General features: G+C 37.1%; 6 protein-coding genes across 7 annotated transcripts; 3 read left to right on the top strand and 3 right to left on the bottom strand.

The window, feature by feature from the left end:
* Nucleotides 1–2,713: 2,713 nt before the first annotated feature.
* LOC149940955 (neurotrophin 1-like) lies at nt 2,714–3,992 on the bottom strand. Its single transcript, XM_090179399.1, has 3 exons — nt 3,431–3,992; nt 2,977–3,159; nt 2,714–2,903 (listed from the first exon to the last, which is right to left on the bottom strand). Exons 1-3 carry the CDS (start codon nt 3,718–3,720, stop codon nt 2,714–2,716), a joined length of 663 nt encoding a protein of 220 aa, XP_090035525.1. The 5' UTR covers nt 3,721–3,992.
* Nucleotides 3,993–4,376: 384 nt separating this feature from the next.
* On the top strand, nt 4,377–8,233 carry LOC149940954 (N-acyl-phosphatidylethanolamine-hydrolyzing phospholipase D-like). Its single transcript, XM_090178054.1, has 7 exons — nt 4,377–4,487; nt 4,811–5,377; nt 5,441–5,742; nt 5,828–6,017; nt 6,077–6,225; nt 6,301–6,415; nt 6,487–8,233. The coding sequence occupies exons 1-7, from the start codon at nt 4,395–4,397 to the stop codon at nt 6,643–6,645; spliced, it is 1,575 nt and encodes a 524-aa protein (XP_090034180.1). The 5' UTR covers nt 4,377–4,394; the 3' UTR covers nt 6,646–8,233.
* A 729-nt stretch (nt 8,234–8,962) lies between these two features.
* LOC149940953 (adiponectin receptor protein-like) lies at nt 8,963–11,665 on the bottom strand. Of its 2 annotated transcripts, XM_090178169.1 has the most exons (8): nt 11,318–11,665; nt 11,065–11,253; nt 10,651–10,758; nt 10,436–10,586; nt 10,200–10,380; nt 9,949–10,136; nt 9,691–9,884; nt 8,963–9,580 (listed from the first exon to the last, which is right to left on the bottom strand). In XM_090178169.1, the coding sequence occupies exons 2-8, from the start codon at nt 11,233–11,235 to the stop codon at nt 9,443–9,445; spliced, it is 1,131 nt and encodes a 376-aa protein (XP_090034295.1). In that variant the 5' UTR covers nt 11,236–11,253; nt 11,318–11,665; the 3' UTR covers nt 8,963–9,442. The 2 variants fall into 2 exon arrangements, with proteins under 2 accessions (XP_090034295.1, XP_090034296.1); XM_090178170.1 differs by lacking the exon at nt 10,651–10,758 and having other exon boundaries at nt 11,318–11,659.
* Nucleotides 11,666–13,937: 2,272 nt separating this feature from the next.
* Dus4 (Dihydrouridine synthase 4) lies at nt 13,938–15,668 on the top strand. The gene is made up of 7 exons (XM_090177671.1): nt 13,938–14,391; nt 14,454–14,575; nt 14,633–14,708; nt 14,770–14,811; nt 14,898–15,038; nt 15,098–15,306; nt 15,386–15,668. The coding sequence occupies exons 1-7, from the start codon at nt 14,306–14,308 to the stop codon at nt 15,637–15,639; spliced, it is 930 nt and encodes a 309-aa protein (XP_090033797.1). The 5' UTR covers nt 13,938–14,305; the 3' UTR covers nt 15,640–15,668.
* Nucleotides 15,669–15,823: 155 nt separating this feature from the next.
* RpL12 (ribosomal protein L12) lies at nt 15,824–16,927 on the top strand. The gene is made up of 5 exons (XM_090177672.1): nt 15,824–15,983; nt 16,232–16,305; nt 16,381–16,561; nt 16,616–16,815; nt 16,880–16,927. Exons 1-5 carry the CDS (start codon nt 15,947–15,949, stop codon nt 16,883–16,885), a joined length of 498 nt encoding a protein of 165 aa, XP_090033798.1. The 5' UTR covers nt 15,824–15,946; the 3' UTR covers nt 16,886–16,927.
* Nucleotides 16,916–18,706, bottom strand: mRF1 (mitochondrial translation release factor 1). Its single transcript, XM_090177670.1, has 7 exons — nt 18,260–18,706; nt 18,115–18,206; nt 17,867–18,050; nt 17,640–17,803; nt 17,458–17,575; nt 17,234–17,370; nt 16,916–17,169 (listed from the first exon to the last, which is right to left on the bottom strand). Exons 1-7 carry the CDS (start codon nt 18,648–18,650, stop codon nt 16,975–16,977), a joined length of 1,281 nt encoding a protein of 426 aa, XP_090033796.1. The 5' UTR covers nt 18,651–18,706; the 3' UTR covers nt 16,916–16,974.
* Between the last annotated feature and the right edge of the window lie 5,590 nt (nt 18,707–24,296).

The following is a 24,296-nucleotide window of genomic DNA, read 5'->3' as shown; positions in this document are numbered from 1 at the left end:
ACGTCACGATAGTCATCGGCATAGAAATCTCATAGGTAACTAGAATGCTGCCGCCTACGGCCGAGCTTGACGCCAGTTCGCCTTGAACCTTCAGCCAATGAGAGGCCGTAGAGTGGTTCCGCCAAGGAGGATAATATCCTCCTTGGATCCGCTACTATAGCGGGAGATAGATGACGTCATTCTCTCTGGTGACATTAAATTCTTGGCAGAACCACTCTTTGAGCTCTGATTGGCTGAGATCTTGCTATCGTCTGCCACGGCGTTTGGCCCATTTGCCAGTTACACGGCAGCATTCTAGTTACCTATGAGATTTCTATGGTCATCGGTTACTCACCGGCTGGAAGAGTCGGTTTTGCCGATGACTGACGTAAAACTACTATAAATGCTACGCCATTTTAAAAAACACCGATGACTGAATAAAAGCGTTCAGCAACTTACGACGTCATTATGACGAAAAAGCTCAAATATAAATCCATCGGGTTTTTTTCCGTTGACAGTTACTGAACGCACCATAGAAATCTCATAGGTAACTTGAATGCTGCCGTGTAACTGGCAAATGGCCCAAACGCCGTGGCAGACGAAGCCAAATCTCAGCCAATCAGAGCTCAAAGAGTGGTTCTGCCAAGAATTTAATGTCACCGGAGAGAATGACGTCACCTATCTCCCGCTATAGTAGCGGAAACAAGGAGGATTATTATCCTCCTTGGCGGAACCACTCTACGGCCTCTCATTGGCTGAAGGTTCAAAACGAATTGGCGACAAGCTCGGCCGTAGGCGGCAGCATTCTAGTTACCTATGAGATTTCTATGGAACGCACCCATGGTAGCGAGGCGCGAGAGTATTTCTCGTGAGTTTTCCCGCTTTAAGACACGCCCGTTTCTACGAGCTTCATCATATAGTTTCCTGGTACAAGTGAAAAGTTTCCATTGGCTACGTTCAGCAGCAGTCAACGGAAAAAAACCCGATGGATTTGATATTTTCCACCGATGAGCTTTTTCGTCATAATGACGTCGTAAGTTGCTGAACGCTTTTATTCAGTCATCGGTGTTTTTTAAAATGCCGTAGCTTTTATAGTAGTTTTACGTCAGAAATGACGTCAGTCATCGGAAAAACCGACTCCTCCAGCCGATGACTTCGGTGAGTAACCGATGACTATCGTGACGTCAAAACCGGAAACGCGACAAAGCGTACAGTAGGAAACCGATGTCATCGATTACTAATCGGTGAGTCCGATGAGCTCTGCTGAACGTACCCATTATTTCAACAAGCACTATATAAAAGGTAACTGGCAGGTCGTAGCTTTCGGAAATATTTCTTTTTTGGCAATTTCCTTGCAGTAGTTTTATGGAAACGTCTTTTCCGTGGGGCATGCAATAAAAAAAACAAAAGGTGACCAATTTAATAATTCCAAATAATAGGAGATGACGTATTAATTCAAAGTTTATATCAATTTTGATTTCCCTATTCACTGGATTTCTATGTACAGCGACTCCGCTTACTACCGCCGCGGCCGCACGTTGAGGTTTTATGTAGAGTCCCTTCGCTCGCATCCCTCGAACGAGTCTAACTGTCTAACCAGGTCTAACCACCCTCTGGCCTCAAACCCTCAAAACGGACCGGAACTCTGGAACTACGGGGCCTAGAGAAAGAGAGATAATACGGTAAATTACGAGGGTCTTCTAGGCTATGGTAGTTGTCTTAAGTGATATAGTACTATATTGTACTATTCTTGTGGTACTCATAAAATAAAGTTAACTATTTTGAATACGTGTAAAGTTAATGTTACCAACATAATCTAACTTCTAAACATGTAGTACAGGTTTTTTAGGCATATAAATGACATTAGAACATTTTATATAAGACCAGTTTAATAATTCATAAGCTAGGGGGTCACTGGTCATAAGGATCAGTTTAAAAAAAACCTTATTTCCAAGGCTGGTTTTGTCACGAAGCGTTTACCCTTTTCCGGCACGTGACCTCAGAAAAATTGGGCTCCATCGGTTGCGGTAAGGCGCAAACCATGGAGCGAATTTTTTCTGAGTTCCAGCGGGAAGTGGGTAAACGCTATCGGCAACGCGCGAGAGAGTGATTTCGAATCTAGGGTACGAGTTTCAATTATCTTTGGTCAACAATACGAAATACTATGAAAAACCTTTAAAGGTATACAATTGGCCCTACCTAAAATTGTTAGTGCGGCTTTGAGTTAACGGATCTCCGACCACTCACCATATATGCAGTCTGAATTACTCAAAAGCAAATTTAGCGCAGTTTAATTTTTATATATATATATTTCACAAAAATTATCTGCTTTGAGACTTCGTAAGACATCTTTTTTAATTTTTCATTATTCAAGCACGGAGGGGGAAAACGTTTCTTTTACTAGAAACCTATTGTCAATTGTAACTTTAATCAAATGAAAAACCAGTAGCTTTAAACACCAATGGAATCTCGCCCCAACTATAATTACGGTTAATATATTTAAAATATGTAATTTTACGTAGTTTTGAGAACAAAAACATTCGAAAAAGTTAGATAGCCCCGCGAAATTTGTAATTCCGTGATCCATGCGTGGTGGTCACGTTTCACTTCATAGAGTTTGAAGAACCAATGCTCTGACTAGAGACAGATATAATAATAATTTTATTAGATATCAAACCGAACGCTAAAACGGTGATTCCACAACCAAGATCCATATTTGAATAGCCAATAAATATTATAATTCATTCGCTTGTATTTGATGTTCAATGAAACAAGCGCAGGAGGAGGGAAAAGCAAAGGTCTCGATTGTCGGTCTGAGATGTGGTCTACTCAGATCTACTGCCAATAGTCTGTCAACTGAATATCGCTGCTTGCAACTTGATTTGGAACAGTAGGGCACGTAATTGCAAGAGCCATTGGGGTTTCTATATAGTTGAAGAATTGTTAGCGATAATATTTTCAATAAATCTACTGTTGGCAACCAGAAGAGGGTCTTACTTGCAATATTCAATCCTGGTTATCTGTTTGTAACTATCAGTGTTTAATATAGTTAACCATTTCCCAGCGATAGTTTTAGCGAACCCTAGCCTTATTGATTTTGACCCACTGGAACATACAAAATCCCCCGATCTCCTTGGGTCATTGAAACTTGTCACATTCTCCAGTAGGTTGAGATCGTATCTATCAAAATAGTTATCCATCTTAAAACTGATAAGTCAGAGCCTATACTTTTCCATATACGTCAACACAAAACAAATACACTGCAAACCTGGCCTAATATTAATTTGAATAAAAGAACTTGATATTTACCCATAGAGTAAGTGGTAGAGAATGTTGGTATCGACGTAGAATCGCGATATTATATCTTGTACCAATTTTCTAACAAGGTATTTTTCAGTAATGAGAAATGGTTCATACTTCCCTACATATTTATACATATATATATACTTACAATGGATAGTCTTGGTTTAAAATACAATAGTCGAACTCGTTGACGCATGGTGGTTTATTAGTAAGATACTTAGTATCAGATGGTTTAATCGGTATGGGATGTAGCACAGGTGGCGGTATCGGTAAAAATGGGTTATCTTTGCCATAAAAATGAAAACTCTTATAATAATCGCCTCTGTATCCAGTTGATGGTAAAAAAACCGCACTTTTGGGGTTTGTGTCTACCTTATGGCCAAAAGACACGTAAGAAAACGCGTTCCATACTAAAAGTAATAATACGAAATGACACATTATATTCTATCGTGGTCAACTGTCCTGGTGAGCTTTGCGACCTGTAAATTACTTTCTACTAAAGTTTCATTCCTTATATAGTATTTTTTTATCCTTCACCCACTTAGATTTAATGCGCTTTAGCTTTTTTTCTAATTATTTCGGGTTAAGGAGGCGGAAAGTGTGGTCACTCCTTGCATTGTTTCATAATATTCACTTGTAAATTGGGAAAAAATGTCACGTTTACCCTGTTACCAGAACATGTCCATTGTGACCTTTATATTTCGTTTGACAATAGATTCAGTTTCAAGAACCAGTGGCATAGTTAAGTGTAAATTAACAAATAATGTTGATCAAGCTAATTCCATCATGACCTTGATCGAAGGTCAATTACTGAACAATTTTATGAGATTGTTAGATTAGATAAATATAGGCAAACAACTTTTATTTCTAATGGTGAGTAGTAATTAATCGTATGTTGTGTGATTGACTTAGGAGCTTATTTTGCCTAAAACTATCCCGCGATGGTTAAGTAATTGACGAAAACAGTACTTTGCCACATATATGAGTTTGGTTAGATTTTCAAGGACGCGAAGAGTTTTTTGTGCTCAGAACAGTAAATACGAGATTTATAAAATATATATATATATACGTGTAACTTATCACTTTTCATTGTTTTTTTCAGAACATAAAAAATGCGTCTGCGCATCGCCTTTTGTAGGCGATTATTATTTAGTCCATGTAGGCAGACACTGGGCACACTGCATCATGAAGGCCTTTCAATTTTGGTAATTCCGTAGTTTTTTAATTTATTAAATAAGGATTTCAGATTAACTTTGGTATAATTATATCTTATATACGTATGCTTAAAATCGCTTTCCTTTGAATACTAACTAATTTCATGACTACTTTCGAAAAAAATGATAATACTAGCCCTTTGTAACTTTCTAATGTCAGGGAGGGACAACAATTTGAAGGGAAAGTTACTGCCCGGTATCCAAAATATTTTCAGTGTCCTTTATGATTGAATATATTTGTTAAATTTTACGTTGATTGACATACGGTAATAATAAATAGCATTTTTATGTAATTGTTTTGAAATTTTTATTAGGCCCTAAAACATGGTAGTATCGAAATGTCAGGAGCGATAAAGAAATTGTCCTTTGATGTAAAGGGTAAAAAGTCTGATAAAAGTGATAAAAAGTGCAATGGATCAGCATCAACAAACATTGAACCAGATCATGCTGTTGCGGAAAAGAGTGATTCTAATTCGGAGAAGTCTAGTACTTCTGATAGGCGTATTATACGAAGAAGTTCCTTGATTTGTTCTTCTGGGAAAGACAAGTTTACCTATGATAGTGAACATGCGGAAGTCCCAGTACGAAGCGTAGATCGCGAACTCAATTCACGTTATTTACCAAGAACTGCTAGTGATTTATCTTCAAAAGCTAGTGTAAGTGATCACGCATCATCATTAGGTAGTGATGGGGAATCTTCCCCAGTTTGTAAACGCGATTCAGTTGTCCATCCTGGTTACGATGCTAAAACTGATTTGCAAAGGTCATTGTGCATTGATGGCCGCTTTCAAAATCCATGGCCTACATGGAGGCCTCCAACATTCACAAATATTTTGAAGTTTGGTTTATCGAAAGATAAAAGCAATGTACCAACAAAAATGGTATGTCGATCATTTGTAGCTATTTTTATTAGCTTTTTTTTAAGTTTCTGTTATTTATTTTAGGAATTGGATTCAGCCTTACCTATTATGAAACCTAACTTAAAAGAAATTGAACAACCTCCCACTAATGGTGTTAGGGTTACATGGTTGGGTCACTCAACAGTTTTAATACAATTTGATGGCATTACTATAATAACTGACCCTATGTTCAGTGATAGAGCTTCTCCTAGTCAAATGGTTGGCCCTAAAAGATATCGTGACCCTCCGTGTACCATTCACGAACTCCCAAATTTGAATGCTGTCTTAATTAGTCACACTCATTATGATCATCTTGATCTAAACAGCGTAACTTTGCTCAATGCTCGGTAAGTTATTATTACAAACCATTGACACTGAAGTTTTAAGAAAGTTAAAGAAATTGATGGTTAATTTGTTTCAAATTTGTTGTAGTTATGGAGCTGAACTTAGGTGGTTTGTGCCTATTGGTCTGACCACTTGGCTTCGTCAGATTGGATGTGAAAATGTAGTTGAACTGGATTGGTGGGAAGAAAGCTTGGTCCCAGATATATCAACTGATGTTGCTGTGGTATTTACACCAGCCCAACATTGGTGTAAAAGAACCATTACTGATGACAACAAGGTAAATTAATTTCTTTGTCTTAGAATGATACATTTGTCATTTATTGTCTTCGCGTTCAGGTACTTTGGGGAAGTTGGTGCGTCATTGGACCTAGATATCGCTTCTTCTTCGCTGGTGATACTGGATATTGTGAAGCTTTTAAACAGATTGGGAGAATGTTCGGCCCATTTGACTTATCAGCCATTCCTATTGGTGCATATGAACCAAGGTAATGTAACCATTTTTTAGTACCTAATTAACTTGAACTCATGATGCTTAGCTTTCACTTTCTCTCTCTAAATAGGTGGTTCATGAAATATCAGCATGTTAACCCAGAAGACGCGGTTAAAATACATCAGGATGTCAGAAGCAAGCATTCGGTAGCGGTTCATTGGGGCACTTTTTCCTTGGCAAATGAGGTTAGTGCTTGTTCTTTATTTTCCACTAAAGTGCGAGTACATTTATTTAAAACAATTATGATGGTTTTTAGTATTACTTGGATCCTCCTATAAAACTGAGGGAAGCTTTAGATGATGCTGGCTTGAACTTAAGCGTATTCTTTACGTTAAATCACGGGGAGTCTAAACTTGTGGAACACATTGATTCTGACACTGTGGTGAATCCTCCCTTAAATGGGCAAGAAAAATAAACTATTCCATCCATAGGGGATAAACAAAAACCCAATAATTGAAGACATAATATATCCTACAGAAATAAGTGATCTACTCTAATAAGCGAAAAAGGGGAGATACAGTATTATTACATATCAGTTTATTTGGCTTGACTGATTACTTCAGCTTTTCAAATGCCCCCTTAATTATTGTTAATGAAAACCTAATCGAAAGTACCTTCATCGTAAGGTACTGGTTATATAGGGTGCTGGTTAATTGGGTTAATTTAACTTAATTCTTAAGTTCTTTTTGCCTAGTCAATTTTAAATTGTTCGTGAGTAGGAAAAATTGTTGCCCAAAGAACGAAAGAAATGTTTTCAACTACATGTTACGTATATCGTTTTTGTAAAATAAGTTTAAAACTTTTACAAAGTAGTTGATATTGTTTTATCCCCATAAATGTGATGAGTTTACAGAAAGCCAGAACTGTTGTTATATATAGGTGTTTTATTTGTAAAATTAAGAGGAATGTTGGTAATATGTTCTTAAAGGTTTTAAATTGCCTAACAATAATGTTTAGCCCACTACGCTTTGTACAAAATCATATACACGCGATATAGGATTTTTTTATTAAGGGAAAGCAAAAAAGTGGCTACTTATTTTACCAAGTCAGTAATAGGCCTTATTTCAACGTTTATAAGTGCCTTACGTTTAGATGGGCTTTAACAAAGAACAAATTTTAAATCGGGTTTTAAACTATCCTAAGCTAGTCAAATTTGCAACTGAATCATGGTTTTTAATCAGATTGTTTTAATTTTTCCCGCAATATAATTTTCAATGAACCGGTGATCTTAAGAATTTTAACAAATGTGCAGCTCTGTTCTGCTTAGATTCTTTGGCAATCTATTTTATGCAATTATCTAATCAAAATATGGCAATTTAGTCATTGGAAAATCTTTTGGTGTAACTTTATTACAGAATTAAGGAGATCATTTATTGTGGCGTAGATAAGGGGCTTGCCTGATCTGGATGCGCATAATTTTATTGGGAGATATCTGGTTTCGCCAGTTATTATTCTGTTATTTGGTCAATAGAAAGTCTTTCATAAATTAGGAAATAATGAAATTTTACCCCCTCCCACAGAGCTACCAATACTGCCATTTCTTAGAACCAGGGAAAATAAACTTTTTAATTTTTTTGGATCCTCTGTGAAAGGGAATTTTTGTTGAATGGAATTTTGGGTAAATTTCTTAGGTCCTTTAGATATATCTCTATATTTTGCAAGTGTAGTCTAATTCAGGGGGCGGGGGTTGGACACTAGTCAAAATAATGTACAAAATTGAGATAAGTATTAAAATTCTTAATTATCTCATTGACTTTATGTGAGAAATCCTTAATAGGTCCAACCTCTTTTTTGCAACAAGAAATTACTTTCCTATGATATTGCTACTTGTCCCCTTAGAATGTGATTGCAAAAATTTGTATTTCTAAAATGGCATTGTATTAGAACAAAATATAGTTATATATTGTATCTGCTTTTATAAATGCTGAAGATTAATATATATACAATATGCTTATAACACTTGTTAAAAAAGCGTTAATATAATTACAAAATTAACATTTGCAGCAAACTAAAATTACTAAATTATAAAGTGTTTCACTATATACCTTTTTGAATTAATAAAATGTTTAATTAATGTTAAATCTTGATCATTAAGTGCTTTTTGACAATAATGAGAAATAATCTTATAATGACATGCGATTACATGAAAACCAAGTTTCTTTCCAAATTTGAATGCTTTATTGGTCATGAACTTATAATAGTTACAGAGAAGTGCACAAAAGTATAATGGTAAGTTTTAGTTTGGACTATTTTTGACAAAAGCTGTAAGGAAAAGCGTTATTTTACACTTCGAAGGCTAAATCTTCTTTAGCTTCCTTTAAGTAAAATTCTAAACAAAAGTGATGTAATAATAATGAACAATGGACATCAAATTAATACTAAATTGTTCAAGGTCAAAATATACAGTATGCAATACAAATGGTCAGATGTTAATAATCCCCAGTTACAAGTCTATATTTGCATTACTAAACTCAAAATAAACATTCATTCATTGCTCAGCAAAGTCTACTGATATGTCAGTTCACTTTGGTCATTGCCAAAATATACTCTTCTTCTCAAGAAGTTTAATTTGTTTCCAAACTAAGAGGGTTAAAGAGTTATATAAGATTTTATATCACAGTTTGAGCATTTTTTTTTCAAAATGTGGAAACATAAATAGTTGCCCTTCTACAGTCAAAATCTTGGGGAGTTATAAGCAACTAGACATTTAACATGGAACTAAAAACACTTGATAATTTTGAATATTTTTTATTAAATTCAATTTTGGTTTCTTATAAACGTATATACATTTAAATAGGAAGACATTTATTCTATAAATCCCCAGTTAAAACTATAAATAATGATTTAACATCTAAGTTTAATCTAAGGCAAAAATAACGAACATTAACTTATAATTTAGATGTAAGATTCTATAACAAAAAAGTTTTGAAACCATAAGGAATGAAATAATACCTATTTAAACCCACTTTTCCTAGTTCTTCTAGGGTAAAACCTTGTTTTAAAACATTATCTTGCATAATTCTAAGATTCATTCCCTTTATTTTGTCCAAAATTACTTTTTGTTCCTTTAAAACCTCCAAAATGAAAAATTTATATTTTCAGACTCGACATTGTGCATTGTTTCAAATACACATTCTTTCTAGGCAACATGGTAAATTTTGTGTTATTGTTTTTCTTATTCCCTCGAGGCACAGGCAACTGCATCACAACCATCAAACATAATCATTTGCTAAAGGGTCATCAGAACACTCCCCAATTGTTAGTCTGTGCATGGCCATTTCAGTTATGCCGTGATAGTGGACAAAAGCGGCAGCTATAACCAAAATGTGGAAAATCTGGTGGCTGTGAAACTTTATGGGAGAAAAAATATTAAAGCCTTGAAACGCCCTTTTAACTACAGAAATGTTCTGGCAAAAGATGGAAACCTATTATTTTAAATTGTCAGAAGCAATAACTTTACCCAAATATCGCATTTTCCTGGGAAGAAGCGTTCAGGAACTCTCATGGCGTAAAAAATGGCCCCCGTTATGTAGAGCACAGCCATTAGAAATAACCAACCTAAAGAGGCTTGATAAATGGAAGGTAACCAGCCTTCTTTCACCAAATGATGGACTGCTGGAATCACTCCGCTCAAACCAAATCCCATGAACACACCTGGATAAATATAAAGGTAAACCTTCAAGTAAGATATACTTATTTTTGACAAAAAAATTTATACCTGCTCTAAGTGATCTAAATTTGGGCTCTCCAAATTTGTCCCATAGGGATACGATTATGGCTGCTGCGCCCAGGCATATGACCAATGTTAGATAAATCAATTTTGGTTGGAATTCACAATAAAAGCCGTAATAGAGCCAGGGAACAAAGGAACCAATTATCAGTAAGGCAATTCCACAATAATCTAATCTGAAATTAAATAATAGTCTTTTCTTCCCACAATTTTAAATCAATGGAAATGATATAACATACTTGCTAAAAAGTTTGCCAACTTTCTCCGAGTGACAATGGACTGTATGGAAGGTAAATGACATGCCCAAGCACAAAATTGCACCAGCAAAAAAGATGGCAAAAACCATTTTCTCTTGCCACTGTATTTCGTAGTGTGGCCGAGTTAGAAAATACATAGCCATACCAATAAACATTAAACATCCTGAAACAATTTAATTTATTTTATTTTTATAATAAATTCAGTGAAGCAATTTTACCTAATAGGTGGGTCCAAATGTTGCCAGTTTCGGTATGAATTCTAAAAATTGACCTAAAACAGGCCATAAAAGAGGGGAGGGGTGGTCTGTGACCCCAGTGGAGAAAATCATTATCTTGAAGCCATTTTGGCAAAGAACTGAAATGGCACACCTACAAAAGATATGTAAAATTCCTGGTAAGGTTATGAATATAGGAAACAAATAATAAGGACTACCTTCCAGGCTTCCTCCCACACTTTCCTAACTAATTGCTCAGCCTGTTCAGCAGCTCTGGCTGGTAATGACATGGTCTCCATGTCATCATCGAGATCATCATCCTTAACCTTTTCCATTATGAAGATCGCAAAATTAATTTCCTTAAACCTTGTAGGCTAAACTAGTGAGGGACTATATGAGAAAGAGAAGCTAAACCCAAGCGAAGTATTACTATCATGATAAGATTTTATTATTAGCATCTTATCTTAGGATAAAAACCAACCATTACGGGAAGAAACCAAGTTTTGTGTAAAATTTCAAGTACAGTTATGTAAGTGGTATTTCATTGTGGAAGATAAAACTCTCACAATTTTGAAGGTTTTGGTATCATATTTGACAATTTACTTCTTTCTAACCTATGTTTAAGGACTTACATCATCTTCTAGCAAATTATCTTCTGGCGTACTTGGGGGTGCGTAATTTGTATCACTAAACGTGCTATCTTCATCCAAGAAACTAGTTGAGGTTGGAAAATCAAGTTCAGGACAGGCTACATTACGATGCCTTTCTCTGAGAATGGTCTCTGCTTCAGAGAAATCAGCCATTGCTATCCCTTAATAACACTGCAAAAATAGACAATGTTATGCTATTTTAGATTTGGAGTAATTCAATTCCAATCATACTTACAGTTTCAAAGGAGAGTATTCTTATTAGTTTATTATATCTACGATGCTTAGTTACATGTACTTCAATCTCTATTACCGCGACATTAGGCTAAAACTATCAAACTTTAATACAAGTTGCAAAAGGAAAATTGCAGTTGGCTTGTATTGGTTTTCAAGGAAATATCTACTTATTTGTTCGAGACTGAGAAGCAGTTTGACCTTGTTCTTTGATTGAACTTTTCGAAATAATAAAGTGTAGTCGTCAATAGGTAATTACACTAAGAACGAATTTATCTGGCCTACAGGCATTGATATATTTATTTCCCCTATCCTCCCGGACTCTGGAGTGAGTCCTTCTTGTACGATGAATAAGCCTTTAAAAGATAGTCTCACGCTCCACCCCCTGTGAAAAGCAATTCTATTGGTCGAAATCCTGATGGAGTCTCTCGTTGCCCATGGACAATCTACTACAGGACTTGTTATGTATTGAATATTTCTTTTAATTCTTTATCATTATCTACAAGGCCGTGTCGAAGTATGAGCAGAGATGAGCGATTGAGAAAAGGAATATGCTTAGAAGATTGGGGTAAATTTAAGCCAGAGTGGGAAAGTTTTAGTTTTGCTGGAGAAATTTTTACCACCATTTTTCGGTACTAATAATAATAATAATAATATTGAGATATCCTTTTCAGTACAGAAATGTTTTACGAAAGGGTCTGTTTTAATTTAAGTTAAGAAAAGTTCCACCAGAACCTCCCTCACGAGCAGTGGCGGCGCCAGGAATTTTCGCGACGGTAGGCAAACCAAATAAATGGGCCCCCGACCCGGGACCCCCCTTTTCTCAACGAAATACTTCAATAAAATAAAGTAGTGATGTACATGACGAACAAAAAAGTTCTAACAACAGTAAAACGAGTCCAAATATAACAGAACTGGTTTTATTTACTAGGAGATACCTCAAAAATTTCTAAATACATTATCGACATTTGTGTCATTGTTATTTATAAATAATTTTATCTCTTGGGACAATTTTGAGACCCTTTCTAGATCAATTTGGGGCCCCTTATAGGGTGATTTTGGGGCCCCTCAAAATTTTAAGGTAGGCAGTGGCCTACCTGGCCTACCCCCTAGCGCCGCCACTGCTCACGAGTCACGCCTCGAGTTGGCTAAAAGCTAATTTCGACCTCAACAAAAAAGATACTTTTCGAACCGTCAAAATCGGTAGATCGATTTCTAAATATCGCGATCTTGGGCTTCAGAGAGCATTCAAGTAGAAAACGCAAAGAAAGCTTGGAGGAAAAAATTATTGAGCGGAGCGAGCGAAGCTCTCACTGCAGCGACTTCAATGGAAACGATGCCTCAGCCCTCATGTCCATCCGTCGCATCGCTGTAGAGTTTTAGGTGGCGCGTAAATGCAAGGAGGATAGGAAGGGAGGCGAAGTAGGAGGGATAAACGCGCCAGTATCCTTGTAAGAAGCTTAGCGCGCGCTCGGCGGGAAAATTTCGGAACAATGGCGGCAAGATTGCGGCCGCTACGCTACGTGTTGCCGCCATTTTCCCGAAATTTTCGAGCCGAGCGCGCGCTAAACTTCTTACAAGGATGCTGGCGCGCTCATCCCTCCTACTTCGCCTCCCTTCCTATCCTCCTTGGTAAATGGAAGGGCACTAAAGTTACTTCAATGGAAAAGATGCTGTCGTGCTATCGTTCGGCTGTTCATCGCGCAGCGTTAGGGGAGCAAAGAAACGCTTCCTTTCCCCCTTTTTAGCCTCTAACAATACACACTTTTTCGCGGTATTTTCCATGTTTGGTTTTCCCTGATCCCTCTTTCAGCCCCATCCTCCATTACGGATACCCAAAGCTTGGATTAGTTAATCCAAGCCCAAAGAGTGGATGCTAGACTCCCCGCTGAAAGCAGAGGCAATGGCCGACAAGCGGGAGGCAAGTAAGAGGGGTAAAATAAAGGCACGAAAAAGAGTGTATAGAAAGAGAATATCGCGGGGAACCAAGAGAAGGTGAGCATTGGAATAGACCCATAACAAAAGAGGGGCCGCAGACGAGGCTTAAATGAGACCCCTGGACGGAGCATCCTGTTTGTGACGTTTTGAACCACGTGACCGCCATTGAAATATACAGGCGGAAGTAAGGAAACGGATGCTCCGTCCAAATGCTGAGTTGACAGGTAAAAATGTTAATTTTCGGCCCCCCAACTTTCATCATGGGTCTATTTACCATTTTACCTCTTTCAGTCTATCATATTTGCGTACCAGGGCCGTGCTTAGAGGTCTCGCGGCCCCGGGCGAAATGCATGGGCGAAACTGAGTGAAGCGGCCCTCCGGTATATACATTTCTAGGGTAAAATTTTAGCGGCCATGGGCGACCACCCTGCTCCCCCCCCCCCCCCTAAGAACGGCCCTGCTGCGTACAGCAATAATTAACCAAACCACATGACCGTCACGTGGTTGTCGCCAACTTTTCACAAACACATTGTGAAACAGTGGAAAAGTACCAGTTCAATGGGTATGAAGGATAATTACCCCGTTTAGGGTTAGGCCTATATTTTGTCATTGGTTCCACGAAATTTTTTTTGGTAAGAGGGGAAAACTCAAATGTCCTGACTTGGGAATGCGCTAACGTGATAGTAGATGGCGACGGTAACATATTAAAAACTGATTACAAGTCCTCTTGGGGTATTTTGTCCACGTGTTTCCATAACATCGGATAAGCGCGTATATAAAAAAATTTGAGGGATATATCAGCGCCGCGGTTGGGCGGAGCTACCCGAGGGGGAAGGAAAACTGTAAGAGAAATATCATACACCCCCTTCTCCCCTCAATTTTACCCACGTGAAACGTGAACCCCTGCGGTTTATTTTCAATGATTTTCTATTATCGTTAAAAGTTAAGATACGGCGTTGCTAATAACGTAGGCAACGGATACGGTGATATAATCGGAATCTTCCCATTATCATTAGTTCTATTGCTTAAAAGTTATTTGATAGATATTTTTAGTATGAGCCTTCAATTTGTCAAGCCTTTAGAGCTTTTAAACTCGGATGAATTAGTAAAAATTTGTGCGCCAATGGTCCGTTATTCAAAGTACGACCTCAATATTTTCCATACACACTTGAACTCGAAATTTATAATTAATTTTTATTTAGATTACCATTCAGATCACTTGTCCGAAATTACAATTGTGACTTAGCGTATACTCCAATGATCATTTCCAGTTCTTTTAATCAGTCTGAGAAGGCTAGATACAATGAATTTACCACTAATTCTAGTATAAAACATTAAACAACACCCTCACAAAATTTATTTAAAATTATCATTATTTTAGGAGATAGACCATTAATTGTGCAATTTGCCTCTAATAACGCAACTGATTTGGCTACAGCTGCAGAATTAATATACCCGTATGTTACACCAAACAATCAGTTTCAATTTTAACTTGTCTAATAAATTTGTTCCTTGTAGTTATTCAGATGGTGTTGATTTGAATTGTGGTTGCCCTCAAAAGTGGTTACCCTTTTAGTAATAGTTTTATCAAGCTTTATATTAAACAAGTATTTAATGAACTATAAAAACTATAATGATTTTTTTAGATGGGCCATGTCAGAAGGATATGGAGCTTGTTTAATAAAAAAGCCAGAGCTTCTGAGAGATATGGTTCTTCAAACCAGAAACAAACTCCCTAATAATGATTTTACTGTTTCAATTAAAATTAGGATACATGACGACATAAAGTTAGTTTATATTTCAGTTAAATATTAATAATTATAATAATGGTTATACTTTTTAAAAGGGAAACGGTCGAACTTTGTAGAAAGATTGAAAATGCTGGTGTATCATTTATAGCTGTTCATGGTCGTACAACAGAACAGAGAAAGGAGCCAGTTAATGTTGAAGCTATTAAAACTATTGTTGATAGCTTAAGAATACCCGTAATTGCAAATGGTGATATAGATAGTCTAGAAAATGCTCAAACTATTGGAGAAACAACCGGGGTGAAAGGTGAAATTTGTTATTATTATAATATATATATAATTTTTTTTTTCAATATATTAAGAGACTGATATTGGTTTTTGATTAGGTGTAATGGCAGCTAGAGGTTTGCTAGAAAATCCAGCAATGTTCTCAGGGGAACATTTAACATCTTATTGCTGCGTGCAAGACTGGATCGCAATTGGCACATCTTTAGGGGTCCACTTTTCCTGCTTTCATCATCATTTAATATACATGTTGCAAAATATTTTAACAAAATCTGAAAGACGCATTTTTAATACTTTATCAAGCACTTCTGCTATCCTAGACTATTTAGATAATTATTATACTGGTTATGGTTAATTAAAATATTATCTATTTTCAAAATTTTATACCGTAAAAGTGCAATTATTATTTATCGAATTATTAATATTGGTGATTTGGTATTGGGAAAAACAAAAAAATATAAGGAAATTAATAATAAAACCGTAAAACGACGTTTTCAAAGTTTAATGGAAGAGGTCGCCACCGTATGTTCTCATACTCCAGTTAAAAAAATTTCTTCTTGAAACTTCCGGTTAGGAGAATATTACTCGGACGCGTGGCTGTTGCGATCTTATATTTCTTATTTATCTATTAACTACGCTGTTTTAATTAAAACTAAGGTAAAATGCCACCAAAGTTTGATCCAACTGAGGTCAAAATTGGTAAGTTTTGTGTTTAAATTTAATTTAATGCTTTTACATCATAATATTTGTCAATTCTGAAATAAGCATGATCGAGTATTAATGACAACATTTTAGCTTAATTTCTTTGATCACTATAAAATAATGCAAATTTTACAGTTAAATAGTGTCGTAGATAACAAAATCTAGCATTAGTTTCCTTTAAAACTAAATATTGGAAGGATTAAATTGGATTTCATTCCTTAGTTGTAATAAGCCTTTGCTTTTAGTGTGCCTCCGAGCAGTCGGTGGGGAAGTGGGTGCAACATCATCTTTAGCTCCAAAAATTGGTCCTTTGGGTTTGGTAAATATACAATTTTTTAAAACCATCTCTGATTTAATTGAATTCTAATTGGTGTCAAATTCAAAACTATTTCAGTCTCCAAAAAAAGTTGGTGATGACATTGCCAAAGCCACTGCTGAATGGAAGGGATTAAAAATTACTGTACAGTTAACCATTGTAAATAGGCAAGCCACCATTAGTGTGGTTCCTAGTGCTGCCTCGTTAATTATCAAAGCCCTCAAGGAACCACCTCGTGATAGGAAGAAGGTTAAGCATGGTAAGAATCTCAAAATATTTATTGTAAATTATTACTAATTTAAACATTTTTCAGTGAAACACAATGGTAACATTTCCTTCGAAGAAGTTATTAACATCGCGAGACTCATGAAACCAAGATCAATGGCTAGAAGTTTAGAAGGAACAGTGAAAGAAATTTTGGGCACAGCTCAATCTGTTGGATGTACGATTGATGGAAGCAGTCCTCACGATATCATTGTGAAAGTCAATAACGGAGAATTAGACGTACCAGATGTAAGTTAAAATATATTTTTTAACTATTTGTACAGTAAGTAATGAAAACTTTAACTTGTTTCAGGAATAAAATGTACACAAAATTGAATAAAAAAAGAAATTCATGACTTAACTCTTTATTTTAATACAAAAAATTAGTTTTTTTTTTTCACCAATAATTTAGATATCCAAAATTCTTTGTAACAACTTTAATCTAGTAGTGGACATTAATTCTTCTATAAGCTTATTCAACAATTGGTCTCCTGACATAAATTCTTCCATGTTGTAAAAGTTTTTAGACAGTCTATGATCACTAATTCTATCTTGTACGTAGTTGTATGTTCGAACTTTCTCAGATCTCCCTGCAGTACCAACCTTTAAAACCAAAGGATAAGTATTAGGTTTAATATTACATTCATTTTAATTGCAAGTGCCATACTTGTTCTTTCCTTCTGGAAATATGCTTCGTGAGTTCTTCATTGCGTTGTTTCTCGTATATCAAAGCTCTTAGCTTTTTTTTCGCATGTTCTAAGTTTTTATGCTGTGATCGAGTCACTTGACACGTAGTAACAAAACCTGTACCATGAGAAATTTCATTAGCAAATTATGGACTGCTTAAAAGTTAAATTAAGGGAGATAATGAGGGAGTATTGAACCACCCACCAGAGGGTATATGGTTAACTCTAACCGCGCTTTCAGTCTTATTCACATGTTGGCCCCCTGCGCCACTTGCCCTCATTGTTTCAATTTTTAGATCTTTTGGGTCTAAAGACACTTGAATCTTTTCAAAAAACAAAAGGTTTAGGCAGGTATTTAAATTAAACTAAAAATGTTAGAATTTTCACTTCAGATGGTTGAGGTAAAACTGCTACTGTCATAGTGCTTGTGTGTATACGACCAGACTTCTCTGTTTTAGGTACCCTTTGAACCCGGTGCACTCCACTTTCATACCTCATGTACTTGTAGGCTAAATGGCCTTGTATGTTAAGAGTTGCGTGTCTTAAACCACCTGAATATACAAATTTGGTGAATTTTGTACATTTTTAAATTAGGAAAATGTATTTAAATGTACCAATATCAGTGGTGTCATATTCAATGGTTTCACAACCCCACCCCTTAAATTGGGCAAAGTTGGAATACATGTTAAAAATGCTTTGGGTGAAAAGCATCGCTTCTTGCCCTCCAACTCCAGAAGTAATTTCTACTATGATATCCATATCATCAATTTCATCAGGTGGAATAATTATATCAATTAGCTAATGGGAAAGATAAAACTTACTCATTAAGTACTTAATCTAGGTTATCTCTCATACAACTGACTTTAGTGTAGAGTTCTTGTAAAGTGTCTATTTGCTTTAATAGATCATCACTTGCCACAGTGATTAATTCCTTGTCAGATTCAGCTTTTAATTCTAAAAATGTTTTTCATTAGAACTTATTTTAGATTATGTCCTTCATTAGTTACCTTTAATCATATTCTCTAACTGTGAAATGTCAGTGTTTTGTTTTTGAATTATGTTCCACAATTCTAATATTGGGTCTAGATATGAAATTCGTAATATATCTGTTTTATCTGGTAAATTATTTGCTATTTCTTTATATTCTTCTCTCAAATGTTCAATATGCTTAATTAGTTTATCTTGATTACATGGCAAATTAAATTTAATTACAGGGGAATAATTTTTAGCTACATCAAACATTTTTGCATGCACACTGAAATTTCGACAGATTAGTGGGTTGAAAATTTCATAATTGCTGGTACAATTCCTTCGTTTCAACAAGCTTTGGAAATATATTGGAAGTTTTAAATAGTATTTTATATTAGATGGGTTAAAAAACTTTTGTTTTAGGAACATAACAATTGATAATTTAACTTTTATTTTAAGAAGTTTAAGCACGTGTTACGTGAACTTCTATCGATGATTTCAACCGAGACCTTTCACCATAGTGTTGTGGCTGTTCAGCGTTGCCAGGTCCCAAAACTGAAATTATAGTATCGAAGCCGAAAAATTATCGAATTTTCTAGAAAATTATAGTACACAAGTACGGCCATCTTTGATTACTCGCTAGAGCGTGTTAGCACTTTATCATAGTTGGCCGTTACTAACATATTTCATTTTCGTTAGGTTACAACACGTTTGATCAAGTCAGCCGTATTTTAGAGTACAAAATAAACACTCCAAGGAGTACAATATTTCAATTCTTAGCCTACTAGGAGTAACAAAAGAAACTGGAAACGCCGTTCTTATGTTAACAGATAGGAACTTTGTAAATTATCGCCTAAATATCGGAAATATAGTAAAATTATAGTACAATTATCGTAAAAAGCGTACTATATATTACGCGATTGAAATTATAGTACGGAAAATTTCGAAAGGTAAAATTATCGAAATGTACTATAATTATAGTACGGTTGGCAACGCTGTGGCTGTTGCCAAAGATAATATAACCAGAGATCCTGGCAGTTATAGCACGGACTGTAAATTTTAGAGGACCGGTATTCCCGAGGTTTTTACGCCACGTTCACCGATCAGGCTGACGGGAGTCGCTCAAGGTCATAAAAAAAAACTAAAGCGCGTGTCATTCGGTCGGCCAGATTTCCAGATAACATGCGGGGGGGGGGGGGGTCTATCTCTATGCGTGGTACAAATGACCTTGACGGACTCTCTCTCTCTAGTTCGAAGTGATTGATGCTCGGGGAAACCAAAATTCCACAGGGGAAGGCTACGCTTTACTCGTCCTCTAAAATTTACAGTCCATGGTTATAGAGATGCGCAACTCCCTATACCGATCGCAGCGACGCCTGTACGTGGGGAGTAATCGCAGAGATCCTAGGATTGTTACCGTTGTTTACAATTTTGCGTCTCTCGGCTTGAAACGGGCGCTTCCTTACGGCCGAAGGGCGGCGCTGATGCTTGCATTTTTTTGTCAGGTTTTCGACGGAGTTTCGCATCTCTTTAACTGCCAGGATCTCTGATATAACTACGTACCCTAGATTGGAAATCAAGCTCCTTGCACGTAATGCAGGCTCTTACCAAAGTTCGTAAATCGGCGGAAGTCGGAAAAAACTGCCTCCATAGAGCCGCTTCTGGCAGTGCTACCGACATCTAGTTTTAGTGAAAATTGCGCCGTGGATTTTGACTTGCGGTTTTCAAGATACCAGATATTTTGGCGTTATATTGTTTTAAAACAATAATGGATCATGCCTGTAGCTCTAAAAAAAATTCTAAACGAAAGAAAACTAAAGGTAAGTAATATAAGTTTGGGTTATCTATTGAAATTCCTTATTTCTCACCCTGCTATGGAGCCCGATTTTTCCGAGTTCCGGCGCGAACTCAGTAAAAGCAAAAGTGACATAAGACCCAAAAGTGTGTCAACTCTATCTTTGCGCCCGTTAAAACATTTACTGAGAGCTAGTCTCACAATAGACTACATAACCTACTAGTTGGAATAGTACTAGTAACTGTAAATTTAGTCTATGGTCTGGCGCGCTTTTCTCTCTTCGATTAACTCGCCCGTAGACATACGTTCTAAAACGCCTCACTCGGCGGCGCTGGAGTGGAGAAAATTTCAAATTTTGATGACGTATTTTCAACCCCCTCTCCCACTCCCCCTTTTTACTTCGAGACAAGCTTCCATTAAACATTTTACCGTACTGACACACTTTTGGGTCTTATGTCGCTTTTGGTAAAAGCCTCACGAGAAAACGGGCTATCGAGAAAAGCGGAGATTTCGAATCTAGGGTACGTAGTTATATTATCTTTGCTGTTGCCAATGATAGAACCTAGGAAGATGAGGACTTTTATCCTCCTAGATAGAACATCGAATGGATATAATTTTTTTTTGAGAGTCAACGATATGGTGTCGGCTAGAGCCTTAGACACCAACACAACAAAGAAACGTCACAGACCAACGTTAGAAGCGCTGAAGGGATCGCAAAAATCCCGACAGCAGGCGGAAGTATCCCGGGCGGGAGCTACCTTCCGGAAGAGCGGAGAACGATAATAGAGAGGGCAGGGTGTTTCCAAAAGAAGTGGGTAAGCCAACCCCCCGAAAAGCGTTCCGAAACTCCAAGCGGGAAACCGCTGAACCGGGCAGAATAAAGCAAAATGAGCCAAATCTCCCTTTACCTGGCAGAGCGGACAAAGGCAGGAGGAGCGTACACCGAAACGACACAATACCGCGGGAACCGGAAAACGATCAACACGAGCCAACGACAGTAGGCGTTCCTGGGACCTGCCCAGGTGACAGCCCCAGACCAACGAACGGGCCGGAAAGCCCTGCAAGGAGAAGAGGAAACGGCCCGTCGGAGCATCAGCCCAAGCGCTCCGCCACATCCGGAGAAGCGCAGACGAGCACCGGCGACGAATAGTAAGAGTATCCGGAGGCGGGACATACAGAGGAGCCACTGCATCAGTGGAGGCGTCTTTAGCAAGGGCATCCACTTGCTCATTGGGACCGATACCCACATGGGAAGGCGTCCACAAGAGACGATAGCGGACAGAAGTGTGGGAGAGGAATTTCCCAGTGTTTGGACCAACGGGTCCGCTGACGAGTTGTTCGCTAAAGTATATAGGGCGGAGATAGAATCGGAACATAAGATCGCAGTGTAAATTGCATGGTCAAGAAGCCAAGACAGCGCCTCATAAAGGGCACACAACTCGATCCGAGAAATAGCCAAATGAGAGGGGCACCGAAAACTCCGGCTTACACCCAGACTAGGAATTACAAAAGCGAAAATGGATAGCATATGGAAACGGGTGGGGTTCATTTCCCCAACTTCTCATATCTCCAACCGTCCATTTCACCAATTTTTCATTTCCCCAACTACTCATTTCCCCAACTAAGCATTTCCCCAACCGGTCATTTCCCCAACCGAGCATTTCGCCAACCAATTTTTTTACGGAGTTGGCGTAATGAGCAGTTGGGGAAATGAGTCGCCCATTCCCCCAACTCGCAAGAGCCTTTGCATTTCCCCAACCGAGCATTTCGCCAACCAATTTTTTTACGAAGTTGGCGTAATGAACAGTTGGGGAAATGAGTCGCCCATTCCCCCAACTCGCAAGAGCCTTTGCATTTCCCCAACCGAGCATTTCACCAACCAATTTTTTTACGAAGTTGGCGTAATGAACAGTTGGGGAAATGGGTCGCCCATTTCTCCCCAGTTCTCAATTCTAGTAGGAAGTGGCAGAGGTAAAACGACTACAGGGTTAATCGATAACAGTGTGAGAAATAAGGCACTATCACAGGCCAATCGCAAGTTTAAAAATTAGCGGGACCAGTTTAAAAATTAAATGCTCGGGGTGTTAGTGGCCCTAGGGACCACTTAAATAATTCAAAGTTTTTCCCTTCAAGATTTTAGTTCGTTAAAATATGAAGGCCTGATTTTGAAGGTTAAAAATGGTAAATGGCCAGTGGCCAGTTTTTTAATTAAACTATCTAGGCTCTACTGGCCACAGGTCCAGTTTAAAAAAAAAAATCCTTATTTCTCACCCTGATCGATAACGTATCATTTTCGCACGGTGTTTTCGAAAACATCTTATAGTAATAATAATAATAATAAATGAGCTTTCTTGGATATTCCTACTAACAAGGAGACTACCCGAGGTGATTATCACCGATTTTGTTGAAACTAGGTGGCTACCATAGACATAAATAAAGACATGTAGTCACGTGCGACACACTCAACTGCACGTGCAGTGGAGATTTACCCATTAGGTGCGCGCCTAAGGCCCCCGCATTTTTAGGGGCCTCATTTCGAGCCATTGAAATGAGCTGAATTTTCTTCTTTTTCATATGAAAAATATTTATGATCGGCTGGTAGTTTTTAATAAATTTAATTGTTGAACCAGGGGCCCCAAAATCACACTGCGCTTTGGGCCTCAAGTGGTATAAACGCGCCACTGTGCACATGGCTTCGCGCTGACCTCAACGTCAAGCCTTTTACAGTCTTCCCTCTTGTCAGCGGAAGTATATTTCGCTTGCCTCAAATCGACTGCAACAGTCGATTCCAAGATTACAACAATAACTATCATGACCGCCATAACTGTATTCTGTTTCAATGGGAAAAAGTATTGGTCACGTTATCTGATGCTCGATCTGATGTCATCGTGCAAAGTCTATATTGCGGAAAATACTTATAGGAGGCTCACACTCTCAAATTAGATTAAGTAAGAAGAGTCGGGGTTTTGATTCGTCTTACGTAAGATAATTACGTAGATCAGATCTGTAACGCATTTTCAAACTAGCGACTGGGGAAATTAAAGGAATAAATATTTTCAATTTACAGCGGAAGTTTATAATTTTATTTGAAATTTTTAGTGTTGACGCCTATACATTTCGTTCACATTTTACAACTATTGTGGCAAATTTCTTTAATCTTCATTTTCCCAAATAATAATTGAACCGTGTAAAAGCGGTACAATTTTTAATTTTCGCACTGTACTATTAGTTGAGCGAATAAAAAATGCCAAAAGAAATTGACCGATGAAAGTTACACAGTGTTAATGACACCTTTGTCTAAGACATTTCAAATGAATTAATAATTTCATGATTAAACACATTTAACCTAAAATTTGTAAAAGAACTTAGCGTAAAATATTTTCCTCAAAACCCTGCATTTCGTGTATTTTATCACAAAACAAATTCTCCAAAATCAGGCCTCGCAAGCTGATTTTGAACGTAGCCTCGCAAACTCTAAGGCCGGCACTAACTATTTAGGTTGAAACTGAAAAGTCTAATTAAATTGGGCTAAATTACCTAAAGCGATATTTTAACTGTTTTCTACTAGCGAGCATATTATTTTTGTTTTTCGATACCTTTTTTTTGGTTTTAATGAGAAGATTTATTTTTACTATATCTCCTTTAGGTCGTTCAGCCTTCGTCAATTTGCGGTGCTTCCCCTACACACCACGACTCCATGTCCCCTGCCTTCAATATCCGTTCTTTATGGGTTTTCAAGGCAGGGATGGCCCAACGCTATCGCCTCGGAAAAACCCCCAGAAGGGCACTCTCGCGTTTTACATTGTTGTATTGTTAAAAAGGACCATTTTTAGAAAGAGGAAATTTTCCAACGCATATTGGCAATATTTGACATTTTAAACACGATAGCCTACAAGATTTTACAAAAATGAATACACTTCAACATATTAAAATTAACAATTACATACAAAACTACAATAATTATAAAAATACACAATATATTTAACAGTATGCCACTGGATAAAATTATTTAATGAAGGTCTGTTTCACAGCGATTGCGTCATTTTGGTGTTATTACGTCATCAGGAAACGGAAATTGTGCCGTCGCGTAATTATTATTTATTAATTCCGGGTGAGCGCTATAAAATTTTACAATCCGTTTTGTACTAGTCAACTGTGTCCAATCTGTAAAAAAGCTTAATTAAATTTAATTAATTGCAATAAATATATAGTACCAGAAGCCTATAGGCCTACAATAATTATAAATTAAAAAAAAATAAATGTAAGAAGTGTAGGGATTA

The sequence above is a fragment of the Leiobunum rupestre genome, chromosome 6 (genome assembly GCF_980474605.1).
Source record: "Leiobunum rupestre chromosome 6, qqLeiRupe1.1.hap1, whole genome shotgun sequence".
Lineage (NCBI taxonomy): Eukaryota > Metazoa > Arthropoda > Arachnida > Opiliones > Sclerosomatidae > Leiobunum > Leiobunum rupestre.
The sequence above is the reverse complement of the archived record's forward strand: the minus strand, read 5'-3'. Positions and strand labels throughout refer to the sequence as shown.